The 26,590-nt window shown below is 45.2% G+C and overlaps 2 protein-coding genes across 5 annotated transcripts; one reads left to right on the top strand and one right to left on the bottom strand.

Annotated features, from left to right (window-relative positions):
- The first annotated feature begins 954 nt into the window (after positions 1-954).
- Positions 955-11,806, top strand: VKORC1L1 (vitamin K epoxide reductase complex subunit 1 like 1). Its single transcript, XM_052688996.1, has 3 exons — positions 955-1,186; positions 8,875-8,984; positions 9,636-11,806. Exons 1-3 carry the CDS (start codon positions 993-995, stop codon positions 9,860-9,862), a joined length of 531 nt encoding a protein of 176 aa, XP_052544956.1. The 5' UTR covers positions 955-992; the 3' UTR covers positions 9,863-11,806.
- Positions 11,807-14,127: 2,321 nt separating this feature from the next.
- Positions 14,128-26,380, bottom strand: GUSB (glucuronidase beta). 4 transcript variants are annotated; one of them, XM_052688965.1, is made up of 13 exons: positions 26,129-26,380; positions 24,535-24,723; positions 24,224-24,405; positions 23,584-23,726; positions 22,895-23,082; positions 22,269-22,421; positions 21,624-21,802; positions 20,833-20,979; positions 19,862-19,946; positions 18,131-18,307; positions 17,422-17,557; positions 16,030-16,167; positions 14,128-15,609 (listed from the first exon to the last, which is right to left on the bottom strand). In XM_052688965.1, the coding sequence occupies exons 1-13, from the start codon at positions 26,363-26,365 to the stop codon at positions 15,554-15,556; spliced, it is 2,010 nt and encodes a 669-aa protein (XP_052544925.1). In that variant the 5' UTR covers positions 26,366-26,380; the 3' UTR covers positions 14,128-15,553. The 4 variants fall into 4 exon arrangements, with proteins under 4 accessions (XP_052544925.1, XP_052544922.1, XP_052544923.1 ...); XM_052688962.1 differs by lacking the exon at positions 14,128-15,609 and having other exon boundaries at positions 15,944-16,167; XM_052688963.1 differs by lacking the exons at positions 14,128-15,609; positions 26,129-26,380 and adding an exon at positions 25,867-25,967 and having other exon boundaries at positions 15,944-16,167.
- Positions 26,381-26,590: the final 210 nt, after the last annotated feature.

Here is a 26,590-nt window from a genome sequence, read left to right as displayed (position 1 = left end):
ACTTAAACCACTTTATTTTCCCATTCTAACTGCCTCTCATTCTTACAACATACACAGACACAGCACAGCATGCCACTGCCACGCCGTGCTTATTGCCCCCACTCACTGCAGCGCAGTTGGAGCAGACCTTTAAAGGTCCCTTCCAGCTCAAGTAATTCAGTGGCTCTATGATTCTGTGGTTATACAGTTGATGGCACAACATAAAAAGGGCCTTGTCTGCATTATCTTCAGCTGTGCAAGGGCAGTAGTCCCATCAAACTGGTTGCTTCAACATCCTGTATACAAGGGATGTAAGTTGGCTGTGATAGCAGTGTATCTGATGTGGAATGTCAGGGTTCAAACAACCCTTTTTTATTAACGTTTTCTCAACTCCTTTTTAATTAATAGTTTTCAATTTCCTTCTGTTTCTGTTGGCAGAAGGGTTCGACCCTTTGCAACGGGTTTCTTTTGGAATTCGCTTTGTTTGCCAGAACAATGCTGTCACGGATGGCAGAACTCGGGGCATGAATGCTGCCATTGTGTCATCTCATCCTGCTTTCCTTGGGAAAACTTGCAGAGGTTGCTTTTGCACGGATTCACTCCTCCATCAGCTAACGAGAGGCCTAAAGAAACGGGAAAGGAAGGAGAACGAGCGGATCAAAGCGTGCGTCGCACGGTGAACGCTGTGAGCTCTGCGAGCCTCAGCACAGCCGTGAGGAGGAGGAAGGAAACGGGCTCCTCCGGCCCAAAGCGGCGGACGGCGCCGGGCCCGCAGTGCTCCCCTCCGACCGACAGGGGGCGCCCCGCCCCGCCGCCGGCGCGGCCCTCCGGCGGCGCCCACTCCACGCCTCCTCTCTCCCACTCGACCTTACGTGACGTCGTCGCGGAGCGCCACGTCCGGCGCGGCCAGAAGGGGGCGTGGCCTCTCGGAGAGCCAATGGGGTGAGGGCGCGCGTGCGCTGCCGGTGGGCGCCGGGCGCGCGTCGCGGGCTGAGGCGGAGGGAGGGGGTAAGATGGCGGCGCCCGTCCTGCTGCGAGTGTCGGTGCCGCGCTGGGAGCGGGTGGCCCGATCCGCCGTGTGCGCGGCCGGCATCCTGCTGTCCCTCTACGCCTGTCACCTGGAGCGGGAGAAGGGCCGCGATCTCCACTACCAGGCCTTGTGCGACCTTAGCGAGAGGGTTCGCTGCTCCGCCGCCATCACCTCCAGGTGAGGGGGAGAGCGGGAGAGCCGAGAGCGGCCGCCGGCAGCAAGGGGGGAGAACGGGCCGGGCGGGGGGGGGCCGGAGCTGCGGCTCAGGGAGGGCATAGCTGGGAGTTGGAGGGGCTGGGAGCCACGGGCTGAGGAGATTGAGGATGAGGATGAGGATGAGGAAGGGGTGCTGTGGGTGCGAGGCGGGCCGGCCCGCATAGCAGCGTGCGGTGCGGGAGGCGGATGGCGGGCTGCTGTAACGGGCAGTCCGAATTGCTGGTTCATCGCGGCGTTACGGGTGCCTGCCTGCATGGTGAGGGCTTCGTTAGCAGAGGTTCGCCACAGCAGCAAAAGCCCTACTCGCGGCTTGGCTTATCCTGTAGGCTTCCCGTTAGTAATTAACGTGGCAGCTGCTTTCTGAAGGCTGATAGCAGTGCAGGGACTCAGCCTGCTCGGTGCAGCACTGCTGGGTGACGATGTGCTGCAGGAAGTACAGCTGCCATCTGCCTTATAGCCTCATCTGTGTGCTTCAGCTGGAGACATGACTGTGCAGAGCTCTGCAAACTGCTCTGTGTGTGTGCAAAGACATGCAAGCACATACACGGGTAAGCAGCTGAGAATGGGGGAGTTTGGGTTCTATTGCACCTTCAGTCAAATGAGTCCTTAAGCATTATTTGGGTTTTTGTGGTTTCTTTTTGCTTCCAGTTGTCCCACTCCATGCAAAGGTATTGCCATAACAGTCACGGGTGAGGAGATATGATTGACCTGCCGAGGTGGAAGCTGGTTGGTTTGTTTAGATGAAACAAATATGGAAATCCTACTGCTGGAATCAGTTCTGAGGTGCTGGTTTCTGTGTTAAGTTACAGAGATGTTTGTCTGCTGCTGTCTGAAAGGAGACTCCTGTGGCTGAGTGCCTTTGCCTTTCATTCTGTGGATAGTGTTTAATTTGTGAAGGTGGTTGTTCATGGTGCTGCTTCAGAGGGGTCCTAACATGAGCAATTTCAAACTAAACAGAAAGAGGACTTCAATACACTTTCCTAGTAACTTAAATTATAACTTAACATTATGCACAGGCTGCTGAGGTTAAACTGTGTGAGTGTTGTCAGTAATTCACCACCACCATCAAGGTGAAAAAGAGAATAATGGGGATTTCAGTGCCTGAGCAGCCTCTGCTGTGGTCTGTTCTGATATTGGTCCTTCAGGGGTTGTTGTTGTTATTGTAAGGAGTGCTCTTGAGATGGGGAATTTCAAATAGCAGTTTAAATGTGTGTTTACCGAGCGCTTTGAAAAAGCAAAATGGTTATAATTAGAAATATCTAAAGATATAATTAGAGAATAATGCTGGGTAATTATAGCATTCGTTAGTAATGCCGCAGCAGAGATGCTGTGTGTGCCGTGGTAAGACCTGTCAGTGCTTTACTGCAGGAGTTTTAAATGATGATATGAGTGTTTGGGGATAAAATCCACGGAGCTCTCACTAGAAATCTCCCCAGCAGTTGCTAGGAGAACCCTGCTTAGCGACTGAAGTATTGCAAATGTCAGGATAGCTTATGGTAATGGAAGCAGGTGGCAAGAAGAGTTTGTGGAGAAGGAGCATACGAGTTCTGTGCTGTCAAACCATATTTGGAGAGGAATGTGCTTTCAGCTGTATACGGCCACAGACCAGAAAGGAATATTCCTTTAAAATCGAGGCAGGAGGGCAGGCTGTTAACCTTTGAAGGAGGAATAACAGTGGAAGAAATTAATCTTATTCTCCGTGTTGCCACAGCGTCCCTTCCATCAGTCGCTCTCCCCCTCCGACGCAGTGCCTCTCGTTGCTACCACGCATCACTGAGGTTTCAAAGAAACTTCATTCCTAGGAGGAAATTCAGACTTCACCTGGATAATGGGATTTCAGGTTCCAGCTTTCTCGTGTGCAGCGCGTAACTCCGAGCTCTTTTCATGAAGCATCTCGGTGGCAGTTGCACAGCCAGTCGTGTGATTTGTCCCTGCCATTTGTTTCTGCACAGTTAGAGGGGTGCATGCACAGCTTCCAGAGGCTTCCTTCAGTTGTGGGGCTTAAGGCAGGTTTGCTGATGGGAGTAATGGGACTTGGAAGGTCTGAATCGTCACATTTCCAGTGATGGTTCCAGCAGAGGGTGGAACTTGAAAAAGCACAGTCATGGTATCGGTGTTCATATTAATTGTATAGGATAATTGGAATAAGTTAGCATGTTTTTCTTTGAATTCAGTTGTTTTGGAACTCAGTCCTGGTCACTGGGGAGGATTTTTTCCACTAATAAGCTGTTATTATTCCCAACTCTCGTTTCTGAGCCAAATCTGGCATTGGCACAAGAATGAGGAAAGATGTTGTGAAGATTAGCAGCATGCAGAGGGAGGAGCATGGGAAATCTTCTATCAGAGACTGACTCACGCAGAAGATTATAGTGGAGAGAGAGCTTTAATAAGTGTCCCTTATTGTTCCGAATGCTTCTGGTCTCAGGCTTTTATCATGGGGAAAGTTCATGAGATGGTTTGGAAAGAAAAACAGCTGTGGACTGTATAGTGGTCACTGCTGTTATCCAAGCAGTGATAAGACATAGGGAAATAGAAATGCTTTCATTTGGCAGTTGCTGTGGATGTTTTAAGTGAATTGCCCTCTTGTGTTTGAGAAAAATGAAGTGGCAAGATTGGCTTTACTTATAATGAAGTTGGCTGGTAGCAGCTCCTGATGGATCTTTTCCTTTTTCTTGGTATAATAGTTTCACAGAGGAAATTAAACTAACAGACAAGTTGTGTGGATAGTGGTAGGGCTTGAAGTGAAACACAGCATGTAAGTAGCAATGGAGATGCTGGGTTCCTTGCTTTGCTCTTTGGTGTGCCATGGGAGGTTTGGTCCTGAGGCATGATTCTGTGTTCTCTTCATCCATTTAAGGCGCCTGCAGGGCACAGCAAACTAGTGGATGGCTTTTATTGAAAGAAGCATTGTAGTCCAGAATATGTTATGCTGTAACAGCTTTAATACAGCCCTAGGATAAGTGGCATGAATGACCAATGACACGTCACTGTGTATCTTCAGCAGTCCCTGTAGCTTTCAACCAGCTGTGCAGGGGGATTGGAAACAGTATTTGTCTGCACTGACACCTTTAGCCAACTTACTGAAGAAATGTCAGAGTCAAAGCAAGATTTTAAGAATCGGTGTTTGTCTGTTCATAATTTGATAGATGACGTTTAGGAGTTCCCTGTCTGGAACTACATGCTGATGTGTGAGGTGTTGGTTTGCTGTCTTGTGATGTAGAACTTCAGTGCTGTGATCCCTGAGTCCAACCGCACTGCTGCATCTTTCCTTTTAATGCAGGTCCCTGTTGTCTTTCTGTTGCTGTACCTACAAGCAAATGTTTCAGTATGTTTGAAGTTGACAGCTGCAGCTGTTAGTGACCGTGGTCAGAGATGGTACAGGTAGAGTTGTGGTTGCCTGGTCACTCCTGGACACTTTTTGTGCTCTTGTGCATCTTTGTTAGTTAGTAATTTCTTTAATCTGAGCCACATCATTTTTTTTGTCAGGCATCTTTGATTCTGCATAGGAAAAAGATAAGTTTGTTTGAACTGCTGAAGGGTTGTGTGTGCAAACAGGGCTCCACTGGGAGTGGTGCGTGCTGGATTCTCCTGGGTGAGGCTGGAGGATACGAGCTGGGAAGGGCTGCAGGACTTTCTATGTGCTGCAGGACTGCTGCAGAAAGCTGCCTTCGTCCAGAGCCCCAGAAGCTGAGGGTGAAGTGAATTTCACCTCGTGCTTGAGTGTAAAATTGATGACTTCACACTGAGGCTGGTGTGGTGTGCCTTGGTGGGGGCACATCTGTGAAGCACCCCAGCTGTGTGTGTCCTCTTCCCAGCCTTACAGCCATCCGAGCTCCACTGCTCAGCAGACATCTCTTCAAATACATTATTTCTGGCTTGACTAGAATTTGCAATCGGATGAGAATAGTTTTGTGTGATGCCATAAAACAAAGTGCCCATCATTCAGTTTTGGGCTTCACTGATGGTAGTTACAGAAAAGAGGTTATGAAGAAGGCATGTGTTGCTGTTGGCTTGTAGTGTGAATAACCAGTGCTTCTATGCAGTCTGCTAGCAGGTCTTTAAGTGCTCAGGGTTGGGCTCTTCTGGATGCTGAGGTTTTCTGGATCATCTTTGTGACACTGAAGGAGCTGAAGGATATATAGAACGAAGTCTGAGTTGATGATGGTAAATATGGCTGATAGATTTAAACGTGAAATGAAGTATCAAGATTTTGGAGCACTCCTGGCAAGCTTACAAATAGGAATTTTTAATCTCCTTACTTGTGGCTTTTAATTAGAGGCTTTTACTTAATTTATTAAAACTATTAGAGTGGCCTGAATGACCTTGTAACAACAAACTGGGCTTAATTCAAAATCCTCTAGTGAGGCTGTAAAGAAGCTGCACCAGAGTTTCTTACCGTTGCTCGGCATTAAAATGCTCCATATCCTTTGACCTTTACATCAGCTTTTGGCTGAAGGTGAGGTGTGAGCACAGGGCAGCTCTGCTCCTCTCGTTGGAGCTTTCACTCTGTGCTGTCACTTATCTCAGAGGTCAGATGGCATTTAAGGAAGTGAACGTATTGCTTGTGAAGTATAGGATTACTTTTTTTCCCTAGTAAATGATCTGAATTGCTTCCACGGGATTACAAATGATGAAATGGTATTTGATGTTGACAGCTAAATAATGTGTATGGGATGGAAAAACAAAGCTGGATTTAAATGAGGTGGTATGACTCAAAAAACAGAATTTGGGTTCTTCACTTAAAGTTCTCTGAAAATAGCATTGGTTTGCTTGTTCCTGTTTGCCCTTCTCATTACAGCTAACCCAAACACTGGGAGAGAACAGTGCTGGGAACACCTGCTGCTGCTGCACCAATCTCCACGTTCCCAGGTTTTCACGTGCCCGTGCCATTTGATAATCTGGGCCCCCAGAGGTGTCATGGCATTTTCAAGAAGGTATTTGGGAGAATATCAGCTGTGGGAGTGTGTGTGCCCTATTCTGGGCACCTGCTGCTCCAATGACAGGGACGTGGTGTTGGAGCCAGCTGGGTTTCACCTGACCTAGGCTGGTTTTATTGTCTGTATGCTAACATGAGCATACAGCGCTTGGTTCCTGTCCTGTCACGAGAGTTAAGGGCTGCCAAGTGGAACTGAGGTGATGTGGGAACTCACTGCTGGAGGATGTCACAGTGGGATGCACCCAGGGTGGGTTGGGTACATCCAGCAAGGCTGCCCAGGGTGTGGATGCCACTGAAACTGAACGGTCAGCATGGAGGTTGGTTGTCTGTGCTTTAAGGTGAACTCCATGCAGTACAGCAGCATCTCAGCCTTGTGATTGCCTTTCTGCCAGTGGTGTTGTCTGCTCAACTGCAGTGGAATCTTTAGTGTGGAAGTGCTTTTCTTGTTCTGGATCGCAGAGGATGTTGAATTGTGCAAAAGAGGTAAAGATTGAACAGTAGCTGATTACGTGGAGGTATGTCACTAGTGGATCAGGATGACCTTGGCTCTGAGGAACACAAGAAGCATCAAATGCATAGAAATATTGTTTTAAACTTTCAAAGCGATGCAATGCTTCTGAGCTCTGTCAATGTCAGAAAGCAAAAAGGGCACTGTTTAGAGAGGAGGTAATGACTTTCAAGACTTTTGATAGAAGGAATGTAGACTGTGAGTAAAAATCACTGTCGTATTCAGTTTTATATGTTGGGAAACCACGCGAACGTGGCTTTGTCTTGGTTTTCTTGGATCTGTGTTCTGAAAGATAGAGGATGTTTTTGAGAGCTTTCAAAGTCATAACTGCAAACGAAACATGAAGCAGCTGTATGGATGGAGCTGCAATCAGGGTTAGCTGAAACAGCAAGACGTCCTCAGGGTCTGCCTTAGGACTTCCTTGAGGTCGATTCAGATCGGTGTGAGGTTTGTTTTCCTTTGTAACAGCAGTTAAAGTTGGGTGTGGTAGAAGCAGGCTTACTGTGTGTGCTCATCATACTGCCGTGAATCACACGGGCGGGCTTCAGCCTTGTTTCCCCAGCAGAGCCCATGGGTGCTGCAGGGCCTGGGCAGTGCCAGCAGGAAGTCACCAGCGTACATCTGTGGTTTCAGCCTGCTGGGCAAACTGCAATCAGTGCGCTGCAGCTCACTCCAATAAAAAATTGGAGTTAACCAATAGTCAGCTCTTAGAAATTAGAGGCCTTGTAAGAAAGATGAGTTCCCCTGAGAACTCTGAGCAATCTGTAACCTTTGTTCTTCATTAAACTTTTATTGATGTTTTATTTCTTTTCCTCTCCCTGTGAATACTGCAGTCTGTTCCTTTGTTACATTTTCTGCACGGTTTTAGGCTTTTGGTTATCACACACAAATCAGGGGTGGTGGCTGTGATTTAGGTGTGAGAAGGAAGGTTTTATCTTAATCTCTGCTCAGACTGCTTGCAAACTGACTTGGTTCATTGTACGTTTTGGCAGCTTTTAGGAGCTCTGTGTGGGAATAAGGGAACGATTGAGACTCTACAGTAGAAAACTTTGGCAGAACTTCCTCACAATTTCAACCTCATCAAGCTGTGTGTCTTTAAGTGCAGGCTTCCCAGCCACCTGAAGATGTGTGGGATGAGATTGGAGCTGAACTCTGCGGACTGGAATGCAATAAATGATGTCCTTAAAGCTGCCACAGGGCCAACGAGGTCCTTAATGAACTTGTGTATGTGGTTAAAGCCTTCACCACACTGTGACCTTCTTGTGGCTCTGGACACATCATGTGGGGACGCTGACTGTTGTGCAGGGCTTGAACTCATTATCTTTCCATTAGCAACAATTTATTGACTTCCAAAACAACCCTAGGATCAGAGCATTTAGTCTTTTCTATACTGGATTGGAGCTTTCAATTGATGCAGAGGTTTCACTTCAGTCATTTACAGGACTCAAGACCAAAAGTTTGATGTCCTTCCTTTTTTCCATGTGTGCAGTAAGAACACTTCCAGGAATCAGAGCATAATTCTTGGAAAGAAACACAGGAGAGTTATTAAGCTTGAATGAAAATGATACATTTGATTGTGCTTTGAAAACGTTGCACAAATGGCTGTGAGGTGATGCAGTCTGTTGGAGGTGTTTATTGTGGCATCTTTCTCATGTAGGAAGCTGTGATGGTAGCCTTGCACTGGTGTCAGATCTGTGGTGATCTGCATCAGCAGTGTTGTAGCATGTGGAGAGCAAACTTTGCTTTGTGTGGATGCAGAAACTGCCCTTCTGTTGGCACAGATGTAGCACACTAGGTTAATTACTGTAGATTTAGGGAGCATCCGTCTGCTACTCTTGTAGTAGAGCAAACTGCTAAAGAACTAAAGTAAATACTAAAGAAAAGTATTTATTTGGTAAATGAGCTTTAAATTACAACCCAGGGAAGCAGACGTGGTGTTTGGTGAAGCTGCAGCTGTGTGAGCTTCGTAGCTCTGGGTGTATCAAATAACTTTCATCAGCAGTATGTGGATAAAGTTGTACCTGGAGCACAGCCTATTGCAAGCTGCGTGCTGCCCGGAGGTTCCCTGATCCTCATATGGGCTGCCGTGTCACATCGAACCATATGTAACTAATTAATTTCTTTTTCCCCAACAATGATGAGTTGAAAATACTGATGCAAAGCAATAGGTGCCTATGTACAATTTAATGTTTCATTGTTTTGCAGATGGGGTCGAGGATTCGGTCTGTTGGGTTCCATCTTTGGGAAGGACAGTGCAATAAATCAGTCCAACAGTGTTTTTGGACTTGTGTTTTATATACTACAAATGCTACTTGGTGAGTATTAATTCAGTTTATATATCAGGTCTGTGGTGATAAGAGGAGCCTGTTATGCATTGCAGTCTGTGAGAGACCAGATAAAATGCAAGGGGTTTCTTTTTAGCAGTCTTATGCTACGTCTGTGCAAAGGGCTTAAAAGCCCAAATGCTAATGAGAGCAATCTTATTTTCTCCTGCTGTTATTAACAATGTAAAGCATGAAGACAGTTGTTGTATTGGTATTTTTACTCAAATGTGCTTAGCATTGGATTGCAGGGTAGAAAAGAGAGGAGACAAAAATTGAATTTAGAAGTTTTGCAGGAGTAATATGGACAGCATGTGATGTGATAACGCGTGCATGGCTTTGTAACTGCAGTGTGCTGTGGCTGTTTATGTGGGCAGCCATACCTTGACCAACCTGTAATTTTCCCATAATTCAGGACTATGGAAGATGCTAAATACTGCTTTTCAAAGGATTGCTGTACAGAACCTAGAAGCTCTCTCCCAATAGTGATTTGTCAGCCATCTTGAACTCATGGTACACAAAACCGACTTTTATGTAATGCAGACTTGCTGAGCAGCCTTGAGTTGGAACTGCAGTGCCTAGGCTTTGTGCTTTTTGTCAGGTGGAAGGAGAGCAGCAGTAGTAACTCTTTCTCTCTTGTTGCAGGTATGACAGCAAGTGCAGTAGCAGCTCTAATCCTCATGACATCCTCCATAGTGTCTGTAGTAGGGTCTTTGTACTTGGCGTACATTCTGTACTTCGTGCTGAAGGAATTTTGCATTGTCTGCGTCATCACATATTTGCTGAACTTCATTCTCTTTATCATCAACTACAAACGACTAGTTTATTTGAACGAGGCCTGGAAACGGCAACTCCAACCCAAACAGGAGTAGCGCCTGTTCGAACTTGTGACTGACAGCCTGAAGACCCAACTTCCATTAAGTTTATTTTGCAGTAATTTTTTATTCTCCATATCAGACGCTTTCCCTGAGATTCATAACTGAATTTTTAATTAGAAATTGGAAGGGGCCCTAGATAATTTTTTTTTTTTTTTGTGCTAATCTTCAATTTAAATGTGGTTGTGAAAGAAAGCTGTAAAGCAATCAAAGACAAGCTTTAACTTTACTTTGAAGGAGTTCTAGCCACAGCAGAACCTAGACTCTCTCCTCCCCCTCCACTTGTAAAGTGGGCAACACTTGCTATAAAATATCCTGTATATAAATTCAGGTATAACGAGATGTGATCATGACATTAAATATTCTAGAATAGCATTATGATATTTAATGTTGCCATGTTTACAGTCTGTGTATTACATTTTTTTTTTATTTTTTTTTTAGCTGATGGACTTAGATTTGATTAGGACTTATACTGTAAATAAACTTAGAAATCTTGGTTTCATCCCTGGAGAACTCACTGTACAATCAGTTTTGTTAGCCTAGGAGCTTTTGGAGTGTTCAGCTAACAGTCAACTGACGTGATGGAAGAAGTGACCTCTGTAGAGCACCTTGCTGGGGCACTCACTGCTGGTGCTTTCACAGAAATGACGGTTGGGTTTTGTTCCATTTCTCCTGTTCCCTCCTGAAAATGGAATTAAAGCTGAAACCTGAAGTATGTTCATCAAACCACAATTTCATTCATTTCTGTACAGAATGAAAACAGCTCAATGTGGTCGATAGAAAGTTACCACCAGGATGTGAGATACAGTGTGGGCTCTTGGTGTAGCAGAGCGCTCTTGTTCCACGCAGCGCTTCATTTTAAATTGCGGTCAGACAGGCAGTGTTACTCACGTTTGGTGTTCTATGAATGCTGCAGTGTAGGATTGCAATCTGCAGTGGAAACCACTGAGAGAGCAGGATAACCAAGTAGTGCAACCGAATGAGCAGATACTGAATTGATCTTTGTCAGGATCTTTGGTTTGTGCTATGCTGGGAAGTGAACTTTAGGCCTGACGCACACAGGATCCTTTGGAGAGGCAGTCTGTTTTGTGGGATAAGTAAAAGTGCTCCTGAAATTGAAATCTGATGCAGTGCTATCATTGCTCTTTCTAATAACTAATTTTAAAAAAAAATATTAAACTGCAGATTTAAACAAAGGAACAAAATTGTAATGCTGTTTCTGCTCGCAGTATTCTAAAGCTGAATGTTAAAAGTGCCTTCTGTCTTAAAATCTTAAACCAAATACTTAGTGTTGAACTTGGCAGACAGAAGTGTCCTTGCTTTAAAAGTGAGCAAACAAACAAAAGCCCCAGCAAATTTGCTGGACGTAGAAAAAGTATTAAGAAACCTATTTTAGTTTTTAGACTGAGAAGTGGTAGCAATACTGAACCAATGTGATAGGAAGTCAGTGATGTCATTTGGAAAAGTGAAATGCTTGTGTTTGGAACTCTGTGACACCAGAATATTCAGCTACGTTCTGTAATTGGTGCTGTGCTGCTTTTTGCCCTTGTCAGCTTCTAAATACAAAGAATTCCAACTGCATACCTGTTTAGTTAAAGAATTAGTTTAACTAATCTTAGGATTGTTTCTTAAACATGAATGTCAGAAAGACACTTACGTTGTATGGCTAAGTGGATTACAAACACTAAGTTGCTGAGGATGAACTTGACTGTGAAACATACAGTATTCAGTAGAGAAAATAGAATTTTTAGGTTGAATTCACAAAATAGTATTTGCTACTGAAGTAATTTTCTGGTTTGTATCAAGGATGTAGGTGGAAATTGCTTCTGTGTATAGAGTTCTGTGGTATGAGTAACATCTGTTGCATGTAACACTAAATTTCTTGTCCCTCTTGTCTAACGGTTTTAGACAATTCATTAAATGCATTTTGTATTGACCAGAGTATAGTTAAAGCTTGTCTTGATGTTTAGTTCTGTCTCTCAAATGCCTTGAACTCTGACGTGAGGGGAGTGAATGATGCTGAACTGGTCCCTCAAGGCTCTCCTCTGTTCTCTTAGAAGCCTCGAGGCAGCATCACCAGCATCCCTGGTTCAGATGTTGTATAGATTTATTTTGGTGCATTCCTGTGATCCACACTAACGCATCTTTTCACTGGAGGAAGAGGTGAACGTGCGCTGCCTGACACGGTCAGCTGCAGTGCTGACAGCTCAGAGCAAGCAGCAGCGGAGACAAGTGTAATCAGTGATTACTTGGTCCAATTTGGGGTGTAATGCACGCCCAAGGGGAAAAAGAAAAAGGAAAAAAGCCCCATCAGCAGAAAGTATGGGTGTTGACTAACTCACTGTGTCTTGTGCTTGTCTGTGTGGGCATAGTCTGTTAATTCAGTTTGTTTAGTAAAATTGTTTAGGGCCAGATTTTCAGCAGTCCTGTCTGCAGTTTGTGTCTGTGTGCACACTGAGGTCAAATGGGAAATCTGTTTGGTCTCTGGAAGAATTTGCCGCTGTATTTTGTGCACAATCTTGCAAATCTGGTCCTAATTGTGAACTCTCCTGTCTTGTGTGCTTCTCTTGCAGTTCCTTTTTACTGGAAGTGATTTGCTAGAAATGGCCCTAACTCTTCTACTTTCTCGTGCTTCAGAAATGCAGTTGGCCTGAATAAAGGGCAGAGTTAATATTAGCAGTAGAAATTTGGACCTTTTTGCATTCAGATCTTTGACTTTTTTCTCACTGCTACCAAGGATAGCAACATCATATTTCTTCCAGTAAAATGGCTCAGATTGCCATTAGTACTGTGATAGAAATCAGAGGAGTGCTTCGTGCAATCGTTCCCCTGTCTGCCACCCTCAGCCAGAACAAGTGTCACAGCAAAGGTGTGATCGATACGAATTTGCCGTTTACAAAAGAAGGGAAGTTCTGAGGATACAGTAGTACACCTAAGTGCTTGTTAATAATACTTGGTCTGGCAAAGGGACAAGGGGAGAGCGAGTCATTACAGAGATGCTGGTTGTGGCTTCAACCCCATCATAATGGAGGGGGGAAAAATTAAGATACGATAGTTATGAATTTGGGCCGTTGCCCTCAGCCCTCCCTGGCTCTCAGAAGCCCTACAGGGAGGGGCAGATTCAAGGAAGAACAACTTCATCCCAAAAGCTGTTTAGGAAGTAAACATTCCTGAAATCCTCTTACTGTAAGGTACTTGAAACTCTTAAGGCCAATGAAGCATTCAAGTCTTGTTTAGGAAATGAGTGTTCTTGGAACTTTCTTACTGCAAAGCGTTTGCAGTGCTGAGGAAGGCCAACAAAACATTCCTGCCGCCTCCGGTATCTGAAGTGACAGCGAGTCTCTTATCAGGGGATTTCAACATCCTGCAGAACGCGTTTGTCTTCTGCTGTGCCTCTGCTGATTGTTCAGAGAGATTGGCGAGGTGCTTTGGGCAGCGCTTGGGTCTCCTAATTTATATTGGTTAAAGTTAAGGAGAGATCTCATAACTTCAGATCTGCCAACATTGTTTAAACGTGATCTAGACAAAACTGGTCCAGAAAAGGTGAAGTATTCTGTTACCATAAAACTGTATTAAGCATGGCCTAAATATTAGGTGTGTGTTCTGTATAGTGTGTTCCATCAACTATTTATCACCAGTGCTTTAAACTCTAAACTAAACATCCCTTTAAATGGAGACATTGGGCAGATGTTCCTTTTATCAATATATAGATGGAGAGATTCTCTTATTGCAGGCTTAGGATAAGATTTTGCTAACAGGTAAAACAATGTAAATATGTATGAATTCTATTTGTTGCACATAACTTTTTGGTATTAAAAAAAAAATAAATGTAGAAATTACCTGTGGATGTCTTGCTGCAATCATTCTTATGCTGCATTCATGCAGTCCGAACATAAGAGCTTGAATGAACCCAATCAGAGGCCTTTTTGGACTCAGTCTGAGCCTTAGAAACTGTTTTTAAAGTCAGTACTGTAATTTTCTTTCTCCAAATGTACCAAGTTGTGATCTCTTTCAAAGCAATTGTATGCTAGCAGTAGAAGGGTTAAAGCACTTGGGTCCTCAGAGAATACCCTCGTATAGAACTGCGGCTTCGTTGCGTCTTGCTGAATGTTGTGTGCACATGAGTGTGTAACGGTTGAGCAGCATTGAGGCTTTACTGTTTACAGTTCTTTCAGTAACAAGCAAAAAAAACGTTAAGTGTGTTAATTAGTTCCTTCTTTCCCTGGTTCTTCAGGTGTTTTAACTCCACTCTGACAAAATGACGGAGTGTCTGGAAACTGCTATTTATTTTTGTGGATTTGGGGGGACAGGGAGGGCAGGGAGCAGAGAGGATGGGAGCTTTGGGAGGAAGGCTTGGATAGGTGGATTTTGAGGTTACAGTTGTACTGAGCTGTTGAGAACAAGCAGGAACTGAAACTGAAGTGTGTGCTTTCCATACACGTGGATATTAAATTTGGCGTATGTTTTGTTGGACTGAATGAAAGGATAGCATTCTCTTCTGAAACCACAAGTCCTGAGCTTTATTGTAGCTATCTCAGCCCTGGTTTCTAATGCACTAACAATGTCAAATCTTGATCTGTATTTCGATGTGGCAGCTGTTGGTATGTCATGCTGTCTTGAAATGGGGAGGAGAGTGGTTTTTAAAAATTATCTAGAGGGTAAGAAGTTGACACTGATTTCAAACAGTGGCAGTGGGCTTGAGTACACTGTTCACACTTGTGTCAGGCTACATCTGAACAAGTGTCTTTCTAATATTGATAGACTTTTATATTCTGGGTTTTTAGTTAATGAGAAGGTCTGTAAACCTAACACAAGTGTAACCACGATGAACGCTGGTAGTATGTTGTTTCTTTTCCCCCTAGAGGTTCAAGTAAAAATGGTTTCAAGTCTGCAGTAAACATGTATGTGCTTATTCTGCAAGTGGCAATGGAAAGTGTTGTTGGGCTCTAATGTGCCTCATCTAAAGGAATGAGAAGTTGGCCACCACATAAGACGAGCACATTCTTTCTTGAGGTGCGAGCAGAAGACCAGGTGCAGAAAAAGTTGGCGTAGCAACAAGTTCACACAGCATCAGTGAACTGGGATAATGAAACTGTTGTCCCAGAATTCAGTGGGCAGCTCTTGTTTCTGTGGTTCTGCTGTGGGTGATGCTGCTGCTGGGACAACCCTGCGAGCTTGCAGTAAGAAGCTGGCAGATCTGGGCTCTTCTGTGAGTACTGGCACTACTTACTATAGCCTAAAGTCTGGCCTTTAGAGTCCTCTAAGACTGGTGTGCAGCCTAAAAGGGAAGTTATTATACTACATTACTCCCTACATACACATTAACTTACATATAATCCTACTCCAGAGTGCTTCAAGCCCTTATCAAAAAGGCTTAGATTGAATTTGCCCTCTAGAACTCTATTCCTGTAGAGCAGAATGAAAACTTAACGTGAAGGAAGCTCTTCATGCTGCAAAGTAAAGCTGCATATAATTGTGGCAGTTCTGGTACTGTGATTAAATAGTTCTAAACAAAGTTCAGTTGATGTAGTACCTACCTATCCAACATATTCCACCTTGCTGCTGTGGTATGAATTCCATACTGTATTGGAGTATGTTGGGTATCCTCATAGAACTATCAGTTCACGCGCTTCCTGAGTTGCTGTTAACTCAGAATTCCTCAGCCAGCTGCATGTGTTCTGTCCAGTTTTAAACAAGAGAAGTTACGTAGTCAGTGATCCTGTGGACGACGTGCTGTGAGCTGAGTGGTAGCAGTTAGGGAAGTGTAACTGGAAAACCTCACTTGCATTAGAGGGAATTGATGCTCACTTAGACTAGTTTGGACTTTTGAAGTCTTCTGCATTGATTTCTATTGTATTATTTTTGTTTTATTTTTTGCTATAAACAGATACCTCAGTCAGGATGTCTAACTTAGCTCCTTGAAACTCTGAACATTTGTTTTACTACCTGGAAACAGGAAGCCTACAGGCATGGCTGAGCATAGTAAAACTAATGTTTCTGATCTGCTTTGTGTCATAGTAACTACTTTAGGTGGACTAGAAATTGCATTAGACTTGCAAGACTTGTGTCAGGCACAAATATTATTTAAACAGGAATTTAATTAAAAAGTTCAACATAGTACCCAGCTGTTAATGCCTTTTCATTTCATTATAGAAAGAGGATATGTGATTTTATTATAGGAGGAAGACAGCTTGATTCATTTGCAATCTTCCAGTATCTTTCTCTCAGAACAAATGCAGCTGACTTGGGCTGTCGTTGGCGGGTAAATATTCCTTTCTTGTTCCCCAAAACACGTGTGACCCCTGTAGAGAAGTTATAAAATAAAGCAGTTATATACAAAATGCTCTCCTGTCCCCTATTGTGAATTGTTTCAATGTATGTTCTAAATCAGGTTAAGTGGGAGAGACCTATGCACTTCCTTCTACACGTCAGATACAGCAGGGATTTTGGCAAAGGTAATTTGTGTGATCTGGGCAAGAATCACTGATAGAACAGAGCAATATAGCTGCAATTCATTGCATTTACAGCTGGCAGTCGATGACAGTTCATTCAGGTATGTCTATTAACTCAATCAGTATTGCAGCTTCAGCAGAAGTTACTTCTGCCCTTAATGCCACCCTGTAATTTGATGATGGAGATGTCAGTTACTAATTGTTTGGCTGTTCTATCCCTTAGTGGTGCCCGCATCCTTTTTGCCTACTTTGGACTTGATAGATAACTAGAATTAGTGACTGCAACATGTAGAGAGACTGGAACTGCATCTGTGTATGTAAGTTTGTCTGAGTTTTTCTATTGTCCTGTTTGAACCTTGCTGACTGCTTCTCTCTGACAACTAAGCTTTTGAATACCTATGCAGGTGCTCTACAAATTATTTTAAATGGTGATCATCTGCCTGTATTACCACTGGTAGTTCACTGCCCTAGCTTGCTGTAGGTGGCATATGCACAATTGGTTCTTTAGGTGTCCTGAGCTACAGCAGTTTGGTTTGTGTGAGCACACTGTAGAGCCCCATACTTCATAAATGAGTTACCTTCTATTAACAGTGGGTTAAGTGTCACAGTAGGCCGTTGTCAACCATTGGGGTATCTGGCCCTCCACTGCTAACTCTCTACACCAAGTTAATAATACATTTATTTATGGTGCTGCATTAAGTGCAGTAGCAGATGAAATATGAAGCAAGCGAGACACTTCCCTAAAAGCTAACTGAAGCTCTGACTTGAGGAAGGCCAAGAAAGAGATGTAATCTGTGTCTGCTTAGAAGCTTCCCTTGTGCTCTGCCCTCCTGCACTGTCCCATGTTCCCATGTTCTGGCTGGCATCTTGGCAGGTGAAACAGCTGGGAGCTCAAGCTGGAGAAAGAGAATGCATTAAGCCCAGAAGGACCTTCGCTGCTGGCTTTAGTCACACTGGACTTTGTCACAGAAACCAGCTGTGTTCCATCTCCAAAAGCAGAGGGTTCCTTTGTCCTACTCTACAACACAGTATTCTATGTGTCATAAACCATTTTATGCTTGGAGTGAGAATGCAAAGTTATTCAGAATGTAAATATAAGCTTACCTTGATTAGTCATGAAATCAGCAAAATTCCAGATGAGTTCCCCAATCACATACTCTTTCCTCTTTTTGTCAAAAACAGAATGGTACTCTTTCAGCAAAGCTTTCTGATACTCCTCACTGAACATAGCAGGTGGATCCTACAGCCAGGAAAAAGAGGTGACTTTAAATGAAGGTAACTGTTAATCTCAGCAATTACAATTGTTTGATCTTTTCATGGCCACTGCATTAACAATGGCTATTTTACTAAAGACTCACAACTAATGAAATTGTGAGAGGAAACAAAATGTAATGCCAGGTTTACCTCGGGGAACGTGTGTGGTTTTGCTTTACTAACAGTGCTTTATTGTGAGAGGTGTAGGAGAACCATCCCTTCTTATGGGCAGTGGTGCTGTGACATGGATGTCCACTCCCCACTGTTGCATTTTCCACCGCGGCATTTTTTTGCAAATGCCAAAGTACAGATTCAGATTTAAATCTTAACTTTTAGAGATGTAAATGCTGTAAGTTTAAGTTGACAGTTAGCTATATCTTGATTGCCAGAACGATTAATTATAAAGGGAAAAGCACACTGTAGTTTAGGACCCAAACACAGAAGTGTTTTTATTTATATTTCACATGGAGTGCAGCTATACTAGCAGTCAGAGCTGTTGAAAACTGCATACCTAGGGGAAAACTAAGCAGAGAATGGCTTCAGGATATTTAACACTTACACTGTGAAGTCCGGGAATAGAGTCAGCTCCATATTCACTCTGGATGATGGGTTTCTGGTAGGTTTTGTACCAGTTCTCAAACTGTGCTGTAAGTTGCAGTGGAATAACTTCCAGATGGCCTGAGTCATGGTACCAGGAGAGGTAGCTGTTCACACAGATTACATCCACATAAGGAGCCTACAAGAAAACCAAGGTGGGAGTGTTTTGTCACAGAGCTCAATGTATGCAAACATTTGTGAACTAACCCTCATTTTGGTTCATTCCATGCAATTCAGCCTTTTCTCCTATCATTCTGGCCCTGCCAACATGACATGTTTCCCATGAAGGAGATTTAAAAGAAGTTAGATTTTACAAGGTACTGGTGTATTAATTTGGCATTTCCTCACAGTTTTAAGCCACAGTAAAAACGTTAAACAAGATTAACCTATTTTATCCTTAGGTTTGTTAGAAGTTTTAATGTTTCCAAGATGTCTCTGGCTTGCTGGTACATTAGACATACTTACTGAGTATTGGAATATGACGGTCAAGTTAGTAGTCAATTATTTTGACTGGCAACTAAATTTGTGCATCAATGGTGCAACACTAAGAATAAGCATTCTGCAAGTTATATGCCATTTCTACCACATGGACAGTATGATAAAAGGGCACAAAGCCTACTAAAGATGAAGTGATGTTGTATGTAACTTGTTCAATGTTCTCTTAACATGTTTTGTAATAAAAAAGAAGTTCTAATATCACAGCAGCGTGCAAGATCTATTCTTTGGTTTTGTTTGCCTTGTGTATCCTCAAACTGGTCAGAATATGCTGGTAGGGTTGAGAAGAGTCTGTGTGTGTGTGTGTGTGTGTGTGTGTGTGTGTGTGTGTCTGCTGCAACAGCAGTGTCCAAGAGCAAATACTTGCTCATTACCTTTGAAACTAAGGTCACCAGGGTGTTTTTTTCCTACAGGTGGGGAGTTACAGAAGGCCATTCCTGCTAACTGCAGGACAGCTTCAAAGAAATACAGAGTATAACTTGTAGCAAGGACAGGCAGTGATACCACGTATGTACTAACCTGCAAACTCTCCTGCTTGGAGTGCTTATTGTACAGTAGTAACATGAACTATTATAAAATACTAAAAGTGACATGGGAACTACCACTGAAATCTTTCTGTGTGTGTGTTATAGATCATTGATTCATGATCTGGCCAGCTTAAAGCAAAGTCAGTCAAGTACCTTTTGGCTAATTACACAGCTACAAGACTTGACTTATGAAGCTGAACTTGGGCTGGAAGCACCTTTAGACTATTCAGTATTAACAGACATCTGCCAAAGACTAACTAGAGCAGTTTAAAGAAGGAATTTAAGACAAAGTTTCCTTCTTTAGATTTCCATAAAGGCTGTTAGTGGTTTTAAGGGGCTTAAGCTTTAGTTTAATTACAAATGGAAAGTCTGAGCATTAATAGACAAAATAACTGGGACAGCCAACTGTCACAATGTTCACAAAATCCAGGGGGCTGATTCTACATATTCCACTTAATACCAAGAACTGTTCTTTTGCAGTTTTTTTTAGCTGGCCTACCACTACAGTACAAAGGGCTTTGTGTTGGAAGCCAAAATGTAAGTTTTCTTCTACCTCTTCTTCATAAATATCTTTAGTAAATTTGCCAGGGAAAGGACTGGAAATGATCTGGAAATGAGGACAAATTTAACATATGAAGTATAAAAAAAGATAGAAATTAAAGTAAACTTACACCATGATCAAAAGCGTAATTAGTAGCAGACACAAATGTTACAGGTCTAGAGGGATCCAGAGCTTTAGTGTGAGCTATCAGTGTCCTGTTTGTAAACAATAAAGCAAGAGTTCAACAACAGCATGGAGAAGCAATGCAGACAAGAATAAGCTCACTTTTCCAAGCTCCCTGTCCTTCTGCTGCTTCAGACATTTAAAGCTGCTTTCAATTTTGTAGGCAGAGCATTTTCTATTAAATACTGCAGAATCCTGATTATCTGCTACAACTCTGGGTCTGTTTCTCCAAAAACATTGCCTTATCCTTATGCTACAGCAGGCACAGGTAGGCTGCTATGAAGGAAGCCCAAAATGAGGGAAATGAGAGAATGGGAAGGTGAGGTTCTGCAGCTACCCCAGCATTGCAAAGGGTGGTGGATCATTTTGAGAAATGAAAATTCCCAGTTCTCCCTGAATGCACTTACAGCTATCAGTGACAGTTTGCTGCCCCCACTGCAGGATTATTCTTGGCTATCCAAAGCTTAAATCTCTTCAGAATAAAACCAAAGGGTCTGTAGGGACACAAAGCAGTGGCTTTGAAGTAGGGTGTCACTAACATCCACAAAACAAATGACTAACAATTAACTGAAGAACCTCGTCTACAGAATTAAAGGCCAAATATTTTATACCTTTGCAGTAATTCTCAGATTGAGAATTTAGCATTCAGCTTTCTTAAGTAACAAGGTAACCTGTTCCCATCAGGTCTGCTTTTGCTTTTGCCTTGTCTCAAGAAGAGATGCTGAGACCAAATAGAATCCTGGCAATTTTGCAGAGGTTTACTGATTCGGAGACCATTACGTTTCCGAACATTGGTTCAACATATGCATTAGTTACACTTTTAGTTTGCATCTGTGGGTTACTTCTCTGTGCCATCTTAAACATGAAGGTACACCTCTTGCCTAAATTCAAGCCTCAGTTCTGTGTATGAGCACTTACTTGAAGTAGTAAGCAGCTGGGGGCAGATCTGATGCTGGCTCGTTGGCTACTGACCACATCACAACTGAGGGCCTGTTCTTATCCCTGCGGATCAGCTCCTCCATCACAACGAGATGATGCTGTAGTGATTTGTTCCCAAAGCTCTCACTGAAAAGGAAACAAGACTAGGTAAGAATAAAAAATCACAGGTAAGTTGTGCCAGGGGAGGTTGAGACTGGATATCAGGAACAATTTCTTCTCCAAAACAGTGGTGATGCAGTGGCACAGCTGCACAGGGAGGAGGGGGAGTCCCCACCCCTAGAGGTGTTCCAGAACTATGGAGATGTGGCACTGAGGGATGTGGTCAGTGTCAGTATTGGTGGTAGGTGGACAGCTGGACTGGATGATCGTAGAGGTCCTTTCCAATCTTAACGATCTATGGATCCTTTCCAATCTATGATTCTACAGCAAATGGAATGGATAACTCAAGCTTTGGTGAGCACCCATGAGCACTGAAACTGAATGTGGCTTCTGCCTTATTTCCCCAAAGGCTGCTGCACAGTTCAGGGCCGTGGTTTGGGCTCACTAATGGAGCCAGGTCTGATGACACAACAGCCATGTGGCAGAACGCCCTCTGGTTGCCTAACCTCAGTGGGCAGACGTGGCACTGGGGGAAGCTTTAAAACATGACAGGCTGATTTCTAAACAGAGCAAAGTGCCTTCATTATCAGGGTGTCACGAGCTTCAGGATGGGAGGGGGAAGCTGTGGGAGGGAAAGACATAAGGGGAATGGTGCTTTGTGCTTTGCTTACGGCAACTTAATCCCCACTCCCGGGCACTCATCGATCACCACGATGCCGTAGGTGTCACACAGGTCCATGATCTCCTCAGCATAGGGGTAGTGGCTGGTGCGGAAGGAGTTTGCCCCCAGCCAGCGCAGCAGGTTGAAGTCCTTCACAATCAGCGCCCAGTCCAGGCCTTTGCCACGAATCTGAGGGGGCCAACAAATCAAATCCTGTCGTATTGCAGCGCAAGGCTTCGCCTCGCACTGCAGCTGGGCAGCGCTGAGCTCTTCCAGCATCAAGCGCACAAGATTTCTCTGTGCATCTTTATGAGTGCAACCTTAAGCATAGTTTAAGGCCGGGGTTGGGAGAAGTAGCCGCAGTGAAGGCTGTAACCAAGCTGCCCCTCCACAGTGCTCTCCTGAAGGAGGGAGGTGAGGGAACGGGAGGTGAGCTAAGGTGCTGAGGTGAGGAAGGCGAGGCGGGAAGGGCGGCTCCGCGCGGCGGGACGAGGCGTTCGCTGGGGCTGAGGGCCGCCCCGTGGCCGGGCTGAGCCTCGCAGATCCGCGGCTCAAAGCTCAGCGCCCGCCCTGCTTGTAAGGGCGGGAAACCGCTATTTGTGACTAGAAGCGATAGCCAGGCTGTGGCAGCGCGGTGAGGTGAGCCCGCACTTACATCCGCGTCCTCGTGCTTGTTGACCCCGTGGAAGTAGAAGGGCTTTCCGTTGATGAGGAACTGCGTGCTGGTGACGTGAACGGTGCGGATGCCAACCGGCAGGGTGTAGATGTCCTCCTGCGGCACGCCGCTGGCCTCAGCCTGCATCTTCACCTGGGTTCCCAAAGGAAAGCTGTGCGTGAGGTGCTGGGGCGGCAGAGCCCTCCAGGCTGTCTATGGGTGCTGCACTCTGCGCAGAGTGGGAAGAAAGCTCACTGCGTGGCAATGTGCGTCAAAGAGGAGCTCAACCTGCTTCCCAGAGGCTCTACCCTCCATCACGCAGCATTTCCTCCCTCGTATTGTTTCAAATAGTCCTTCTGCAGCAGGCAGATCAGGCCAGAGATGTGAAAGGCAAACACCTGAGAGCACATGCATGCACTCAGGTGTGCCCTGCTCTTCTCACCACCGACCTTCCCATTCAGCATCCAGAGCTCAAATTGGTTACAGCATAACTAGTAATGCCATTCTAGAGATGTGGACAGGATCCAGGGGAGAGCAAAAATAAGAAAGATGGGCCATACGACAGTTCCGTAACGCTGTTATATAGTGAGAAGAAATGCACACAGAAGAAGAGATGTCACTGTTACCTCTAAGAAGTAGCGGTATCCAGGGCTCTCATGCATCAGATAAGGCCACCACAGGTTTGGATTTGGCACTTTTAACTCTCCAGCTGGCCCGCTGCCTGTAGCAACCACTTTCCCCTCTTGATCACGTAAACTCAGAGACAAGGAATAGAGTTCGCTGCCAACTACCGATATCTGATATTGCACCATTGCTGGTTCAAAGGACAACAAAGCACAGTCAGAGACTGGCATGAAAGGCAAAATACATACATCCCATGTGGGGAAATTTTCACATACAGCAGCATTAACTAGCAAGGGAAAACAGCAACAACAATAGAAAGGTACAAATTATAACAAGTGTGACCTATCTTGAGGTCCAGAAGCTTTCAGGTAGATTTGTATAACACAAATATCTGTTACTTAGAGATAATCCTGCTTTAAGTGGCAGAAAGACTGCCTCTGCTGAGGAATCCTACTTCTAGAAACACCTGATTGTCCTCTCACTTTAACAACAGAGTCTTGTGAGTACTTTTTCTTATTGTTTCTGATTATTTTTTAATCAGCAACTGCTGAGCCAGGCACTAGACCAGCTAAGGTTAAAACAAAAGCCATTACAAAACAAATTCAATTGGAATTGCAGGTTATTTTTTTCTATTGCCCTTGTCATCTCAATTTGGAGCCGGAGGTTGCTGCTGTAATTGCTCTGAACATACCAACACTCTCTGATGAAGTAGTTGTCACAGTAATATCATCTATGTAGACAGAAGGTGTGGTGTAAAGCACAACTGGGCGATGGATTCCAGCATAATTAAAGAAATCAAACCTGATGTTCTGTACAAAATAGTTCTTGGGATACCTGAGTGAGGAAGACAGGAAAAACGGCTGCATTATGTTTCATTACACAAGAACTGAAGGCAGCATATGGATGCTGGTATGATGTGCTGGTAAAACAGTCTTTACAACAGGATGGGTCTGTATTTCAGCAGTGCTACTGATGCTATGCTGAAGGGCTTTACCAGTTAACAAACATCTACTGCACTGAATGGGTTTGATCCTTCAGGACAGCAGGCTCTTGCACTTCCAGCTGAACTCAAGCTTCTCAATCTGCCATTGATTCAGCTTTGCAAACCATTTAATCTTAGTTCCCTGTGTATGAAACAGATGCAGTAGTTCAGTGTAGATTCCTCATCACACTGAAACTTAAACTTCTCACTGCTTGGCTGATGAATTTTAGTAAAAACACAACCCGTGCTCTTCTAAGTTGCACAGAGGGTCTTATGAGACAGCAGCTGAATAAATCCCCACTCTCTCATCCCTGGGTTAACCTGACAGTGCAGCATGCTAGTGGATCACCTTGTTTTGTCATTCATGTACTGAATTGTCCCCGGAGGCAGAGTGTGCAGCGTCAGAGTGTTGTTCAGTGCAACAGTGATACGGCAGGGAACCCCAGGGCTGCGCTGGACAATCCTGCTTATATCTGCTTCAAAAGGGAGGTGGCCACCTTCGTGCTCCACAACCTGCACTCCATTCACCCACTGCAACAGAAGAGAGCCGTGAGCCCAAAAGGCAGGGTTAAGATTTGGTGGCAGTCGTAACAGCAAGAAGGGAAGGAGCACAGCGATGGGCAATTGGGATTTAGAAACACAACCACCCGTGCAACGTACCACGATGGAGTAGTAGTGGGCACTGCCAAACCGGAGCACCACCCTGGTGCTGAGGTCGTCCTGCAGCCAACGTTGAGGAAGCAGCACCTCCTTCTCATACCACACCCAGCCAATGTAGTTCTCCAAGTGGGGGTCCTGAGTGATGTCATTGAAGCTGGCAGGCACTGGCATGTCAATAACAGGACCAGTCTGGCAGGAATTGAACAGAACAGAAAGGAGCAAATCATTAAAAAGAAGAAATTCTGCTGTTTGGTTATGTAGTCTGTACTGGTGGAGATATCCCCTTCCACTGACAGCCTCTCTAAGTGGAAATACTTGGAAGAACCTGCCTAGAAACCAGCGTGGTCTGTCCCACACAAGTCCTGCTAACTACCAAGCCCTGTTCATACAGGATGAACCTGCTGATATCTTTTCCCCTCTTGAAATGCTTTTATGAACTGCTCTGGTACCACACAGTGGGAAGGAGGGAAATGCCCAGGTGGCTGCTCAGCCTGCGATGCCTCACAAAGTGCAGTTCTTCTTGCACACAGCTCCAGCAGTTCAGTGCACAGTGCTGCAATGTCAGCTCACTGCCATGATGTTTTGTGCCAGGCCATGAGCCACAGAGTGACAGCAGCAGAAGCTGTAGAACTTTCAAGTCAGCACCCCCAAGGAAGCACTGTTTATACCTCTTTACATGGGCCTTTCGTGCTCCTTAAAAGCAATTGCCATAGCAGTAATTCACTCGGCTCGTTATTAATGTAAGGATTATAGGCAGGCAGTGTTGTAATGCATTTAACATCTCAGTAACCGGATGCTATGACACAACTGAGCCATTCATTTTTAGCACCTGCTGCACTCGTGATGTTGCAGCAGCGCACAGCTGGAGTGCTTCCCCTTTCCATGAAGAGTGGAACCAGGAAGGCCCTGGAACGACCTCCATGTGCAGGGCTGACTCAGTGCTCACACTTATGGAGCTGCAGAGAAACTGAATCCTTAGTAGACATCACAAAATGCTAACAGGGAAACAAGGACTTGGGATGAAGCAGATTTTGTAGCACCTGGTGCTATGAAACCTTTGGCCAGGATGCCCACATGGTGCATCTTCTTGAAGGAGATTCCCGGTGTGTGAATGCTGAGTGCACTTCTCTGCCCCCGCTGGGAGCACTGCTTGGGATCCCCCTCCTCTGGCTCTTTTCTGCCCACAGCCCTCCTCTCTTCTCAGAATTAGGCTAAAAACAGTCCAGAATGCTAAAAGGGGAAGGATGGAGCTTTCAGCTTAGGATATGCATAATCACTGCACAGAGAGGGAGCCGGGGTTCACTTAACAGCAGATCGAAGTTACACTGTAACCTGCTTATCTGCACTCGGTCACTTAGGAAGGAGCAGCTAACAGCTTGCGGCAGGCAGGAGCGGAGCTCCGAGCAGCGCCGGACGGCCCCAGCAGCACGCGGTACGCTTCCCCAGCGCCTTCGGGCAGGACGTTCCGTGCAGCCCCGATGCGAGGCGAGCATCTGAGCAGAGGGGAAGCGGAACAGTTCTCTGCTCCTGGGAAAAGAGCCCCGCAGCAGCCGCTGTCCCAGAGGAGCCGCCCGCCCGCCCAGCCCCGCGCTACCTGCCGGAGCGGCTGCCGGTACCAGCGCTGCTCGAAGCCGGCGTCCCGGCCCGGCGAGAAGTCGGCGCGGAAGCTCCAGATTCCTCCGAGCTCCTTCAGCTCTCGGGAGGGGCTCTCGCGGGGGTACAACATGCCGCCCCTCACGGCCGCCACCCGGCCGGCCGCGGCCGCCGCCACCAGCACCAACAGCTGCAGGCGGCATCGCCCCACCGCGCCGCACGGCGCCGCCGCCGCCATCTTGGTTGTGGGCAGCGCCGGGCCGGCGGTGGGGGCGTGGCTGCCGCTATAGAGCCGGGCGGGAGCGGGCGGTGCTGCTGTGACCGGCCTTGGGTGGGAAGGTCAGCGGTGGTGGTTGAGCGAGGTGGTGCTGCTGGAGTCCTGAGACGTTTTATTCCGTTATTTATTTACTTATTCATTTATTTAATAGTTGTTTGTTTGTTTTCTCCCGTAGACAACTGTGGA

Source organism: Tympanuchus pallidicinctus, unplaced genomic scaffold (genome assembly GCF_026119805.1).
Source record: "Tympanuchus pallidicinctus isolate F22 unplaced genomic scaffold, pur_lepc_1.0 scaffold24, whole genome shotgun sequence".
Classification (NCBI taxonomy): Eukaryota; Metazoa; Chordata; class Aves; order Galliformes; family Phasianidae; genus Tympanuchus; species Tympanuchus pallidicinctus.
The sequence above is the reverse complement of the archived record's forward strand: the minus strand, read 5'-3'. Positions and strand labels throughout refer to the sequence as shown.

Bases quoted from the DNA above. Each gene is read 5' to 3' on its own strand.
- GUSB (XM_052688965.1), bottom strand. From the start codon at position 26,365: ATGGCGGCGGCGGCGCCGTGCGGCGCGGTGGGGCGATGCCGCCTGCAG. The intron at 22,422-22,894 runs GTAACAGTGACA...TTGGGAACCCAG, and splicing joins GATACCGCTACTTCTTAGAG to GTGAAGATGCAGGCTGAGGC. The intron at 18,308-19,861 runs GTAAGTTTACTT...GTTTTCTTGTAG, and splicing joins ATTACGCTTTTGATCATGGT to GCTCCTTATGTGGATGTAAT.
- VKORC1L1 (XM_052688996.1), top strand. From the start codon at position 993: ATGGCGGCGCCCGTCCTGCTGCGAGTGTCGGTGCCGCGCTGGGAGCGG. The intron at 1,187-8,874 runs GTGAGGGGGAGA...ATTGTTTTGCAG, and splicing joins TCCGCCGCCATCACCTCCAG to ATGGGGTCGAGGATTCGGTC. The intron at 8,985-9,635 runs GTGAGTATTAAT...CTCTTGTTGCAG, and splicing joins TATACTACAAATGCTACTTG to GTATGACAGCAAGTGCAGTA.